The sequence below is a fragment of the Capsicum annuum genome, chromosome 1 (assembly GCF_002878395.1).
Source record: "Capsicum annuum cultivar UCD-10X-F1 chromosome 1, UCD10Xv1.1, whole genome shotgun sequence".
Lineage (NCBI taxonomy): Eukaryota > Viridiplantae > Streptophyta > Magnoliopsida > Solanales > Solanaceae > Capsicum > Capsicum annuum.
Genome location: NC_061111.1, coordinates 110,100,484 through 110,113,431, shown reverse-complemented (window position 1 = coordinate 110,113,431; position 12,948 = coordinate 110,100,484). Strand labels below are relative to the sequence as shown.

At 31.6% G+C, this 12,948-nt stretch overlaps 1 protein-coding gene across 1 annotated transcript; it reads left to right on the top strand.

Annotated features, from left to right (window-relative positions):
- Positions 1–1,550: 1,550 nt before the first annotated feature.
- Positions 1,551–4,020, top strand: LOC124897876. Its single transcript, XM_047411464.1, has 5 exons — positions 1,551–1,618; positions 1,714–1,863; positions 1,945–2,012; positions 2,925–3,101; positions 3,146–4,020. The coding sequence occupies exons 1-5, from the start codon at positions 1,551–1,553 to the stop codon at positions 4,018–4,020; spliced, it is 1,338 nt and encodes a 445-aa protein (XP_047267420.1).
- The last annotated feature ends 8,928 nt before the right edge of the window (positions 4,021–12,948 follow it).

Sequence of the window (12,948 nt, the reverse complement as noted above, 5' to 3'; positions counted from 1 at the left end):
ACAACTTTAATAATTGCATAATTCACACTCAAACTAAGTTTACAATATCCAATACTACTAATTTCAACTTACAAAGTAGAGAAAATAAGTTTAGAAACCTACTTGGTGAGTGATGAATAGCAGATCTTAATTTTGGATCTTATTTCCTCAAATTCGAGTTTAAATCACACAAATTGAAAGATTTGGAGTTGTTGGTAGCTAAATTAAGTTTAAAACACTAAGATTTTGTCGATTGAAGCTTGAAATTAGGGTGAGGAATGGAGTGGGCGCGAGTAGTTACGATCAGGTGCCCGATCGTGTTCTTTTTCATCTTTTATTTAAGCATTGGGCTTGGTCCACCCAATTATTTGACCTAGTAATCATGGGTATGAGTTATGTATAGGACTCTTACCCAGGCTTACGGGTCATGTATCTGACTTGTATAGCCCTCGAACTTACCTGGGTTTCTAGAGTAGTTACGACTCAAGGTGATGAATCGTACCTTAAGGGTATAACTTATTCTAAGAGTCATATCCTTTCCAGAAACTTTTTCCTGATTCTAATTTTGTTCCCATATATTGTTCAAAAATTTGAATTTTTTTGTTTAATTTTGTCATATGTCGCACTATTTTAATGTACTATCTATTATTTTTCATTTAGTGCATTCAACTAGTGCACTATCTAGCATTTTGGTGTAATTTTGTCCTCGTAGATTTTTTATTTTTTATATACTAAATTGATACTTTTTTTATTGTATATATTAAATTTACACTTTGTTTATAATTTTTTTTACATAGTGCATTAAATTTGCGCACTATTTAATATTTTTATATAACATATAGTTCATAATATTTGTGCACTATCCACAGATTCTGACACATCTTACTCTAACATGTCAAGGTCATTCACATTGGTAAGACATTTCAATATGATGCATATTTTTTGTGCACTATATCAAATGTTTAATTTCTTCAACGGATATTAAAAAATTCTATATAAAGAGAACATCTATAGAGCATACTTCATCTTCATCACTTCAACATCTTCAAATTTTTTATAATTCAACTAACTTTCTATTCATTGAAGTCTTAAAGAATGAGTGAATATGTCAAAGTTGCACTTTTTGGGATGGTGAAGTTGTCCACGAGGGTAATACAATATATTATAGTATTTCTCCTGAGTGCAACGTCAAGTATCCGATTTCAATAGGTTATGAAGAGTTTGTTGATTCAATTTTTAGAAGGATAAAAATTAAACGTGGCAATTATGATTTATTTATAATCGGACAATATCCAAATTCCGTCACATCACAAGGTCTGATAAATTATAGGAAATGAATTATCAGTGATGATGAGTCATTGATAGAATTTCTAAGGGCTCCTTGTGATTATGTCAGTCAAGTAAAGTTAAACATTCTTCAAGTTTATGTTAAGAAGGAGCGGACGAATCGTCGTGCTCACTCTTCTGCACAGACGAATGTCTATACACAACTTGAGAATCCAACTAGTGTTGGTGATGCCCATTTAACTCATTATAGTAATTTTTTTGATATGAATGCTTCTCAATACATCATGTCGGGTAACATGCGAACACAATCTTCAATACTCGATCTAAACGAAACTTTGAATGAAAGTGACCGGTAACGTCTATGAATTTATGTTATTATTAATAAGTTTTATTCTCACTGCTTTGTAAAACCATTGTTATTTCATATGTTTGTTATATTTTTTTCAGGAGCTTAAATCTGCGTGAGATGTATAATTATGAATATTTTGAACGAGATTATAATCATGGCCAATCATCACAGCTTGAATTGATGGACAATGCTAGAACATCTTCAAATATTCCTCTGTCATTGAATTTTAACGCTATCGACCATTATCGGTATGAAAAATATAGTCAAGCTTATATTGATTTATATTTTTTTTGACATGTATTGAAAATATTTAATTATATAAAATATAGGGATAATGTCATGCGAGATCAACATGTTGTTGCAGAAGATATTGAAAATGGTGATCAAGCAAATTATGGTGAATAGTCACAGAGTGATGATAGTGTGCCTAATAATGCCGATGGAGGTGAATGTCCCTATGACTCGTCATCGACTGATGATGGTGTGAGGTTCAATTCTGAACAAAGATCCATGTCCATGAGCCCTTATACTCAACATGAATCAATTCCACAGACATCGATTCAAAGACCGCCACCAATGTCACAATCAAATAATAGACCCTGTTTTTATTCTAATGAAATTTCATTTATTGATTATTTTCAAGAAGGACCCGATGTGTTTATGGATATGCATGAAAATGCTTTTGTACCTACAGGTGTGTGGCGTGAACTGACTGATTTTTTAAATGATAATTTTTCTCTTGCTAGTCAGATGTTGTTCAAATCAAAAAAAGATCTACAATGAGCGGTTAAACTCTATCATATTAAAGAAGGGACAGAATTTTTTGTTGTTAAGTCAGAAAAAGAAGTCTTCAGAATTTGTTGTAAACGTGTAGACCAAGGTTGTTCTTTCAAACTTTGTGCTACCAAGGATAGTAATAACAACTTGTGAAAAATTAGAAAATACATCGGCAAACATACTTGTAATAAGGGTGATTGTCACGGAGCTCACGTAAATTTGGATATAGACATGATTGCAACTGTTCTTGTGCCGTATATTGAAAAAACACCAAGGTACTAATTTTTATTGAGTTCATTTGACTATAAAAATCAATACTTATCTTTTCGTCTATAATTATTTAGCATTATTGTTCTCAGGTACCCGATCAAAGAATGTCAAATCTTTGTTCTCAATAAGTACCGCAAAATAATTAGTCGGCGATAGACATATCTTGGAAAAAAGCGTGTCTTTGAATAAGTCTATGGAAATTGAAAGAGTTCATTTCATGAATTGCCAAGATTTATCGCTGCTATGAAATATTTCAATTCAGGCTTTGTTGATGAATGGCAATTCGAACACCATGAGGGAGTTAATGAACGGATTTTCAATTATGTGTTTTGGACGTTTAAGCCATGTGTTGATGGCTTTCGTTATTGTCGGCCAGTGATATTAATAGACGGAACACATGTATATGGTAAGTATGATATCAAGTTGTTGATTGCAGTTGGTAAGATGACAATGACTCTATTTTTCCTTTGGCTTTTGCAATAGCAGCGCATGAAAGTCTTGATACATGGACCAAGTTTCTGAGTGATTTGCATCAACATGTTATGCGTGGTCGTCAAGGTATTACATTGATATCTGACAGACATCACGACATACTTGGAAGTGTTTCTACCGAGCATAACTGGCAAGCTTCTTTTGCCTATCAGCGTTATTGCTTAAGGCATTTGAAGGCCAATTGTCAAAGGACTTATAAAAGTGTTCGACTGAACAATCTACTATGGGCTGCTGCAAATGCTACCCAAGAGAAAAAGTTTTTGTTACAAATGGAATTAATCAAGGAGACACACTTTCCAGCATACGAGTGGTTGATGAATATTGACTTAGAAAAAAGAACCATACACAAGGATAATGGGAGGAGATGGGGTATGCTCATAACAAATAGCTCCGAGTCATTTAATGGCATGCTAAAATCCGCTAGAGGCCTACCAGTGACTGCAATGGTCAAAATGCCATATAGTATGATTGTGGATCGTTTTGTTCAGAGATCAAAGTATGCAAAACAACTATTGACTGACAAACAAAAATGGATGCCAAATCCATTCAAAAAATTTGAGGAATACAGGAAAAAGGCATCGATGCATAGTATCCAAAATTATCTTGTAACAGATAATATATTTGAAGTGAGGACATTCAACTCCCATCATGGAAAGGGTGGTAATAAGCAAATTGTTAATGAGACACAAAGAGCATGTACATGTGAAAAATGGCAGTCAAATCACTTTCCATGTTCTCATATCATTAGGGTGTTCGAATTTGTTGGTAATCCTGCATGGGATTATATTGCATTTGAATTCTCTATGGCTTGGTACAAAAAAGCTTACTCTGGGCAGTTGATTCCACTTGGTGACGAAGACTATTGACCAGAAAGCCCATTTTTCATGATTGCAAACAAAAATTTCTCGCGCAAAGTAAAGGTCAAGTCCACCACACATATTTTCAATGAAATGAATGTTTCACAAAGTAGTCTTTCTCGAAAATGCTATACTTGTAGACAACCAAGACATGATAAGCGCAATTGTCCATCTAGAGAGCGTAATGCTAATGCATATCGAGCAACAAATATCTCCAGTGGTGGTAGTACGTCTAGAAAATAATTTTAATTGTATGTCTTATTGTGAATTGCTTTATATGTTATTGTATTACGTATTTGCAAGTGAATGAATGGTGTAAGTGTTTTATTATGAGATGGTGTAAGTGTTTCTTTAGAAATAATAACATCTTCAGCTTTAGTAGGGTTCTTTGAAACTCCCTCATTTTTTATTCGTCTAATATCAGACCAACTTTTCATTGGAGCTTTGCGTAATGTGTCGTAAGATGTAATGTTTTTCTTTATACTTGTAATGTGTTATATATAAAGTTGTGTCATCAATCAAATACATCAGTCAATCAGTCAAAAGAGGAGTCCACAGTGGAAGGTGCATATATTATGTGCACTATATAGCTTGTAGGTTTCAGAAATGTGTCATAAAAAGTTGTGTTGTCAATCAAAGAGGTCAGTAGAAGGAGTATATATTACTTGTCCATTACTTTCAATATTTCTCAAAATAATTTTCTTTCAATTTCCTCTATCACTTTCCTTTAATTTCTCCTATCTTACCTACTTAAATTGCAATTTCTTGCTCCATGAATTATAATAGAAGACTTATTTGTGCATGTAGGTTTCCTCCAATTGTTAGAATGTCATGGTCGAATGACAATCCCGGACGTAGATTTTTCGGTTGTATGCATTATGGTGTATGTAACATTTATATTTTCAATTCTTATCATTTTTTCTTAGTAAGTAACTTTTAAAACTTTATTTTCCATGAATTGCAGTCTCCATTTCGTACTTCTTGCAAATTTTTCGATTGGTATGATCCTGAATTTCCACGTCAGGTGAATGTTATAATTTTAGGCTTGTTGAAAATGACCAACAAACAACAAAAGGATGTTGAAGCTAATTTTGAGCATTAGTTTGATATGTAATGTGATGATGCTTATTTACATTTTATGTTGTTGAAAGAGAATTAGTTTCATTGGTGTATGTTTGATGGTGAAGTTAACGCTCACTTAGATAAAAAGACAATTAGTATAACTTTTTGATTTAGTCTATATATGATGTTGTATTTTGATGAATATAATAGTATTTCTCTGCTGATTAAAGCAATATATATGCGGTTTAGTGTGGTCAAATAATTGCCATTTAGTGGACTAAAATTTATAATTGTTAACGTATTTAAATCTATTTAGTTTTGTTAATTATCAAATTATTTTGACAAAAACTTATTGTGAACTCAAATAAATTGTTAATATTTTGACATTTATAATTTTAATTTTTTTTTCTTGTATAACTTCAAATAAGTAGTAATTTATAGATTTTATAATAAGTAAAAAAAATTTAAAAATTAATTAAATATATTTAAAATTATAATATTGGACCCATAAAAAAAGCATTAACCACCCCAAGAAGAATGAAGAATAGTTCTTTACATTTATTTAAGACAACATGCTTTCAAAGATAAATTGAACTTTAAATATTCAGAAAGATATATATTACAACTTTCAACTGCAAAAGGTTAAGACAACGAACATTCACTTTTGTTCAAATGTGAACCTAGATGATAATGACAAAGAAATTAAATATGATAAAGAGTCAAAGTTAAAGTAGTCCCCCACCATACTAAATCTCCAGCAAACACCTGTAAATTGTTATCAAAACAAACCATAGCTGCTGAAATTGACATATTGCAGTGACAGCTTTTGCCCAAACTGAAATCTTCATATTTTGAAACCAAATGAGATTAGTTCCAAAGTCAATAATTGTCTATTGTACAAAGGCATGTATGTACAAAGAAGTATATAAAAATAAATATGAAGTTCTTTTTTAAAACGGACAACACAACTACGTGCCACAACTTCTATGTCATATCAACTCTCGCAACCTCAGCCCTCCATGCGCAGCATCGTCTCTATCTCTGTTGTCCCTCCTTGTTATAGCAGCAATCAGATCAGCACAATGCTTACCTTTATGATTGTTCTTGCGTGCCGGAATCTACAAAAAATAGTTACACATAAGTAGATAATGTCAAGCTAATTATAGTAAATAAATTATGAATATTAGTGCATATATTGTAAAAATTACCCGTGTATCCTCCATAATATCCATTGGTACATGAGATGCATCCATGTCAGAGGTTTGAACCGGAATGGATGACGATGAGCAAAGAAAATCCTGAGACTGATTAATAGTTTATTGTTAAAAAAAGAATTTGATAATGAAAAAGAAAAAAAAAATTATGAAGTAATTGTTAATACTAACCGCTACATCTCTAAATTTTAGCGAGCCAAAACTCAAATGTAGAGTACAAGTCAAGTCTCGAGAAGGCATGTTGCAATATGACTGTCGATTGGGTTCATCAACGCAAGCGGGTGCAACAAATATGGAGAAATTATGCGGCTCAGGCATGGATGAACAACTTGGCGTGAACGGTGATGGATGAAAATGCGGTGAATGAACTGCTCATAATGTCCAACAGGGTCATCATCTGCCATTGTCTGATGCTCTGGCTCTGGAGGGGTAAGTAATGGCACATCTCCTACTCCCTCGTTTATGAAGACATTGTGTCTACGTCCATGTCCATGGCCATGTCCTTCTCTCCGCACAGCTGCATCACTACATCCATGTGTACGTGCATGTCCACGTCCCCCCACCTCCTTCATACATCCCGATTGGCTGCTGATACTGTTCGTTCGAAATTGTAAGTCCCTGCAAGGTTTGATTTGCCTGCTCAAAGATCCTTTTAATATCATTAGCTATCTCAGCTCCACAGTCTCTAGTCTCCGGTCTCTCCATCCACAGTAACACCTTATCATACATCTGGTGAAGGCCTCTACGCATCGCCTCATGTGAAGGCGCAATCGCTACATGCCTAGAATAACTGAGAGTGGGGTTGCCCAATAACAACCGACCGTGTTGCAAATATCATTCCATATAGGCGTCTAAGTTGGCATTGTCATGTACTTCCACAACTCTAGGCTGCCAACGAATCCACATATCAACACAATTCCAATGATGTGAAATAAAGTCTTGGTCGACGGTAAATTGACCATCATGCCTAGTATGGTCAGCTAGCCATAGAGGAACCTCTGGAATGTATTATGAAAGCCCAAACTATTGCATCACTCTATCCGCTGGGTGCCACTCTATGACTTCTAAACAAAATATCGGTACCCTCACTAGCCACATCGGCTCACCAGTAGTGCAACAAGGAGGTAAGGTATGAGGGATGTCATGATAAGGTGTCCATACAAACTAAATAAAAATAAAATAGTCAATAAACAATGAGAATGGATATAAAACAAAGGAAAATTGAGAATGAATTTAAAAGAAAAGGAAACTATAAGAAATGTATATAAAACATCAAGAATCGGTTGGTTTTAACCGATAAACTACAAACAACAAACACGGGAAACTAACTTATTGTTGAACCATGAAAATGATAGGTTTTAGAATCTTGCTTGTTTTCTATTTCAAAGGAAAATTGATTATTGAAGGTTGAAGGAATGATGTATATGTTCAAAAAAATATAAGTGGAGCTCAAGACGTATACTGCAGGTTTCAGTTATTTCTATAGTTTAATGATTTCACTTACTATTAATCCATTGTCATGTTGATGATCCATTCAAATGTGCTAATGAGATTAGTTAATTAGCAATACGACACGACACGACTAAAAATATGACCAACACGACACGATACATTAGTTAATTAGCTAAGAAAATATCCTCTCTTACTAGTCAAATAACTCAAAAATATCCTCTTCATTAGTTAATTAGCTAAGAAATTACCCTCTCCAACTACCCAACTTACTCAAAAATATCATTCTTACTAATGGTTGCTCCAAAACGGAGAAGAAGACGATCAACTTTACCCTTGAACTATTTGAAATAGGATAATGTTTCTTTGTTCTTTAAAATTAGTATCTTTTTTGACCTACTTCGAAAAGTTTAGAATTTAATTGCAAATTATGGGAATAGATTATTCCAGTTTAGTGTGGACGCAGGGACCTAAAGTCCAAAATTCCTTCTAATTTTAGTACTTAATTAAAAATTGAAATGTGAAATTAGTTTTATTAATTGGCCTTTAATTAACAAACATAAGACTGACAAATATTAGAGTCAATTTTTTGGGCTGAAGGGTACAATTCTAATGTCAGTTAGGAAGTCATTTTCTATGAAAAATAATTCCCATAATCCAACTGCTGCTATTTTACGACAAAGAAAAAGTATGGTATGAATTTTGACCAAGTACTATTAAGTTGTCAATGAATGGTGTGTTTGTTGTGGGGGAAAATATTTTTTTTTGGAAATATTTACAATTTTTTTTCATGTTGGGTTGATTAAAGTATATTTCTTACCAATGTTTCATAAAATAAAAAAGAAATAACTTTATTCGTAAGTTAAGAAAATAAGTTTCTTAGAAGTTGAAAAAAATTAATTTTCTTGACGAAATAAGAAAAATTAATATTATAAGTGGGACTACACAAAGGTCAATTATCTTATTCCCACCTTAGCAAAAATAAATGTGAATTTATCTAATCATCCTAGCAATGTAGTCTAAAGTTGTGGTTCATATATACACCAATTACAATTAATAACTTGCAATCATAAGGTAACTTAATATATCGAAATATAAAGAAACATACTTGGTCGGATGTCAAGTGATCAAGCTGATCTCTCATGGGGACTAGGGCATGGTGTGTCTCTGTATCACACTTACCACTTTCTACCATATGGCATCAATGGCTCAACCAAGGGAAGGACCCTCTCCCAAGTCCATACCTAAATGTTACATATTATTTAATGTTAACCAAACTAATGAATAATTGAACTGACACTAACATAATAAGATAAGATACCTGGAGGAGAGGACCGAATCCTCCAAGTTTTTTTCCTTCAATAGATATCTGACAAAGACAATGGTAAAGATAGGCTAGAACAGCCCTGCCCCAGTTGTAAGTCCCCGTCTTGTCAAGATCAACAAGAAAGTACAAGAATCACAAACTTAAGCGATTCCCCGATGTGTTCGGGAATAGGATAGCTCCTAAACTCAACAGTATGTACAGTCGAGCCATCCCCTGAACTCTATCATTGAGAGTATCATCTGTAATGGGATCTTGAATAGCCTGTTGCTGAATATACTTGACTAATGCATGTAGGTAAAGACAGCTAGTCCCTGAAAAATCCTTCGGGGCAGGACTGAAGCCAGTAAGATCTTGGAGTAACATAGCCCAATTTAGACTACGATGCATTAGATCTCAATATGTCACAGCATTTCCCTCAATGCACAATCCAAATAAAATTTGGATATCTTGCAAGGTCAAAGTGACCTCTCCAAAGAGTAGGTGAAAAGTGTGTGTTTCAGGCCTCCACCGCTCAATCATGGTCGTGATAAGCTTATGATCGAGTTGTATCTTACCTACCCTAATAACGTCCCATAACCCCGCCATGAAAATATACTCTATAACGCGCTGATGGGGGGCTTCTTAAAAATCTTCCATGCTATATCAATTTTTTTTGGAGTCACAGTCTCATTACAATCAAGCTTTCGTTTTCATAATTTTTGCAACCTGTGAGTCGCTTGTAATGTAAGTAATGACCCATCAAAGGGTCCAGGATGCAAGATCTGCTGCATAATATAGACCTGTACACCAATTTTCATTAGGACTAACATCAAACCCAAGCATGCAATATTAAAATATAAACCTTGTTACATAGAGTTTACATAAAACATTGTTATGCTAATAATATAGCAGATACATCTTGATTTATGCTTTATCCCCTATGAGTTTGAACTAAAAAAGATAAACACTGACCAAATTACAAATACAATTTGCATCCTAGAATATTTTTTAAAACCAAATCTTCTAACATGAAGTAGCGCAAGTTTCGTAAATATTAAAGACACTACTTAAATTACCTTCTTGTAATATATCTTTTCTTTATGATTTGAAGTACTATACTCTTGGTGGAAATGTATGTTATAGCTAAAACAACACCAACTCAGAGTTAAGTAATGGTGTCTAAACAAAGTCTTATCCAGTACTAAAGAGTGTGTTTTGTCCCTCACAACTTTATATGGCTTATCAAGGTAATCTTCTTCTGACTTCTACGCTTTCGCATAAGTGGTCTTTTAAATTTTAATGGATTCATAAACAATTTCTCCAAGTAAGTTTCATCTAGTAATTTCAAAGAGAGTTAACTGAAAATATATCTTATGTTCTTCATCTAATTAGAATAAGCAGAAAACATTTTCTGTTGTTTATGCAATGAGATTTCCTGTGCAATTTATTTAACTACAACACTAAGATAGTTAAAATGATGCAATAAACTATCACAAAATGCTATTTTTTAATAAATAAAAAATATAAAAATAGAGAAGTTAGCATACCAACTGAAGAAAAGAAGCTGATTTTTTAATTCAAAGGCCCTCCACGTTGTTACCCCACGTTGTTTCAAGTGAAATGGACTAGACTGGGTGAAGGGGGACCATGGAAAAAGTTTTAGAAAAGTGGAAGGGGGACCATCGGAGAAGGATTTTAATTTGGAAAAAAGACGAGGAACACAGGGAATGGTAGGGTAGATAGTAAGGGTGATAGATATTTTTTTTATATGGTGTACTTTTTCTGTGCACCATATTAAAAAAAAGGATTGTGCACCATATTAAAAAAAAGGATTAAAAAAAAGGATGGTGCACCTTTTTTGTGCACCATATATATTTTTTTTCATATGGTGCACAAAAACTATGCACCATATAAGAAAAATGAATGGTGTGCAAAAAAAGTGCACCATATATATTTTTTTTCATATGGGGCACAAAAAAAGTGCACCATATAAAAAAAAATGAATGGTGCACAAAAAAAGTGCATCATCCACTTTTAACACCGTTAGTTTGAAACGTTAGAAAAAAATATGATATGGTGCACAAAAAAAGTGCACCAAACCTATTTTGGTTACTTTCTAATTTAAGGACATATTTTTGTCACTTTTTAAATTTTTGGGCATATGTTGGTCGTGCACTCTATTATTATTTATTTAAATAATAAGATAGAAAGAAAAGGGAAAAAAATTTGGCCATAAAATCTGGCCATAATTTGGCCATAAATAGTAATAAACTCTATTCACACTATAAGCTAGTTAGTTTTAAGACATTTTTACCCTTTTCTTCCTAAATTTGAATTTCTAACATTACTTTATTTATTATACCATTTTTCAAAACATTGAAAACTATCCCAATACATAAAAATGAATAATTTATGTATTGTATTTATAATTATTTAATTTTCTTAATTGACAATTATATAATTAAATAATTGTCAAATGTAGTAATATATAATTAAGAAAATAAAAATTAATTAGTACAAATTTATTTATTAATTGTTAGTTATATTTTTTATTTTTTTTACGTTTGTAGTTGTTTAATTTTAGTTCAACTTTTAATTATGTAGTATGGTTTATACTTTGTACATATTTTAAGAAATTTAATTACATTATTTTATTTATTTTTATCTAGTTCGATTTTATGATTTTGTTTTAATGAATATCAAAATTATTGTATGAAAATAGAGTTTTAAGGGTGGATTTCCTAACTAGTTAGCTAAGTTTTAAAAATTTTCTTCAAATATCACTTATGTTTTATTTAGGATCACAATATTACTCAACTATCACTTTTTTCCTCAAAAAATAGTAAACACCTCAAAAGTCTTATTCTCTCTTAGTAGACATGAATGTCAATAAAAAAATTATTTTAAAAAAACTAGACGAATTTAACTCATCAAACTCAAAAAAAACTTATCCGTACTAAAACTTGACATATATTTTTTCAAGGGTTATTTTTCTCAATGGCCTCTCATATTTTTTGAATTTCCTAAAAAAATTATTTTTATCCTTTTAGAGATAATAATATGACTCAACTATCACAACTATTCTAAAAAAAAAGCAAGTATCTTACATGTCTCTTTCTCTTCTAATTGATGGGCCATGTTATTAAATTATTTTTTATAATAATAGACTTATTTAAATCATCAAACTTATTTAGTCAAAATTATATTCTTATTCTTTTCTTTACAAAAATATATTAATTTATTAAGAAAAAATTTCATGCTTAGAAATCTTTTATCATTGCTTAAACTTTCAAATTTTTTCTAAAGTTATTTTCTTGGATTGTTATAAATAATTAAGGAGTCGCTTATAAAAATTATATTTTGTTTTTGCTAAGACAATAATATCACTCAGTTATTAATATTTTTCTCAAAAAAATCAATAAGTACCTTGAAAGTTTCCTCTTATTCTAATTAGCATGTTATGTCAGTAAACCAACATTTTTTAAAAAATAATAAACAAATTAAATCCGCAAACTCATTTAACCAAAATAATAGTTTTATATTTTTAAAAATATATATTAATTTATTAAGAAGAAATTCTCATACTTATTTATTTATATTTTTTTCTAGAGTTATTTTCCTAGATAATTATTCAGGTTTTTATATATAATGTCTGCAAAGATCAGTTGCTCTCTAAATAAAATAATATCACTAAATTACATAAGTTATCTAGAGATTTTTATTTGCATTTAAAATAATATGATAAAGATTAAGTATGGTAAAGAATTTCTAAATAGGAAAATTAAACTAATGCATTTTTTTTAATAAAAAAAAAGAATAAAGTTATAACTTTGAGAAAAACGGTTTGATGAATTAAATAATTTATTATTTAAAAAATATGATTTTAATGATATGGCATGTCAACTA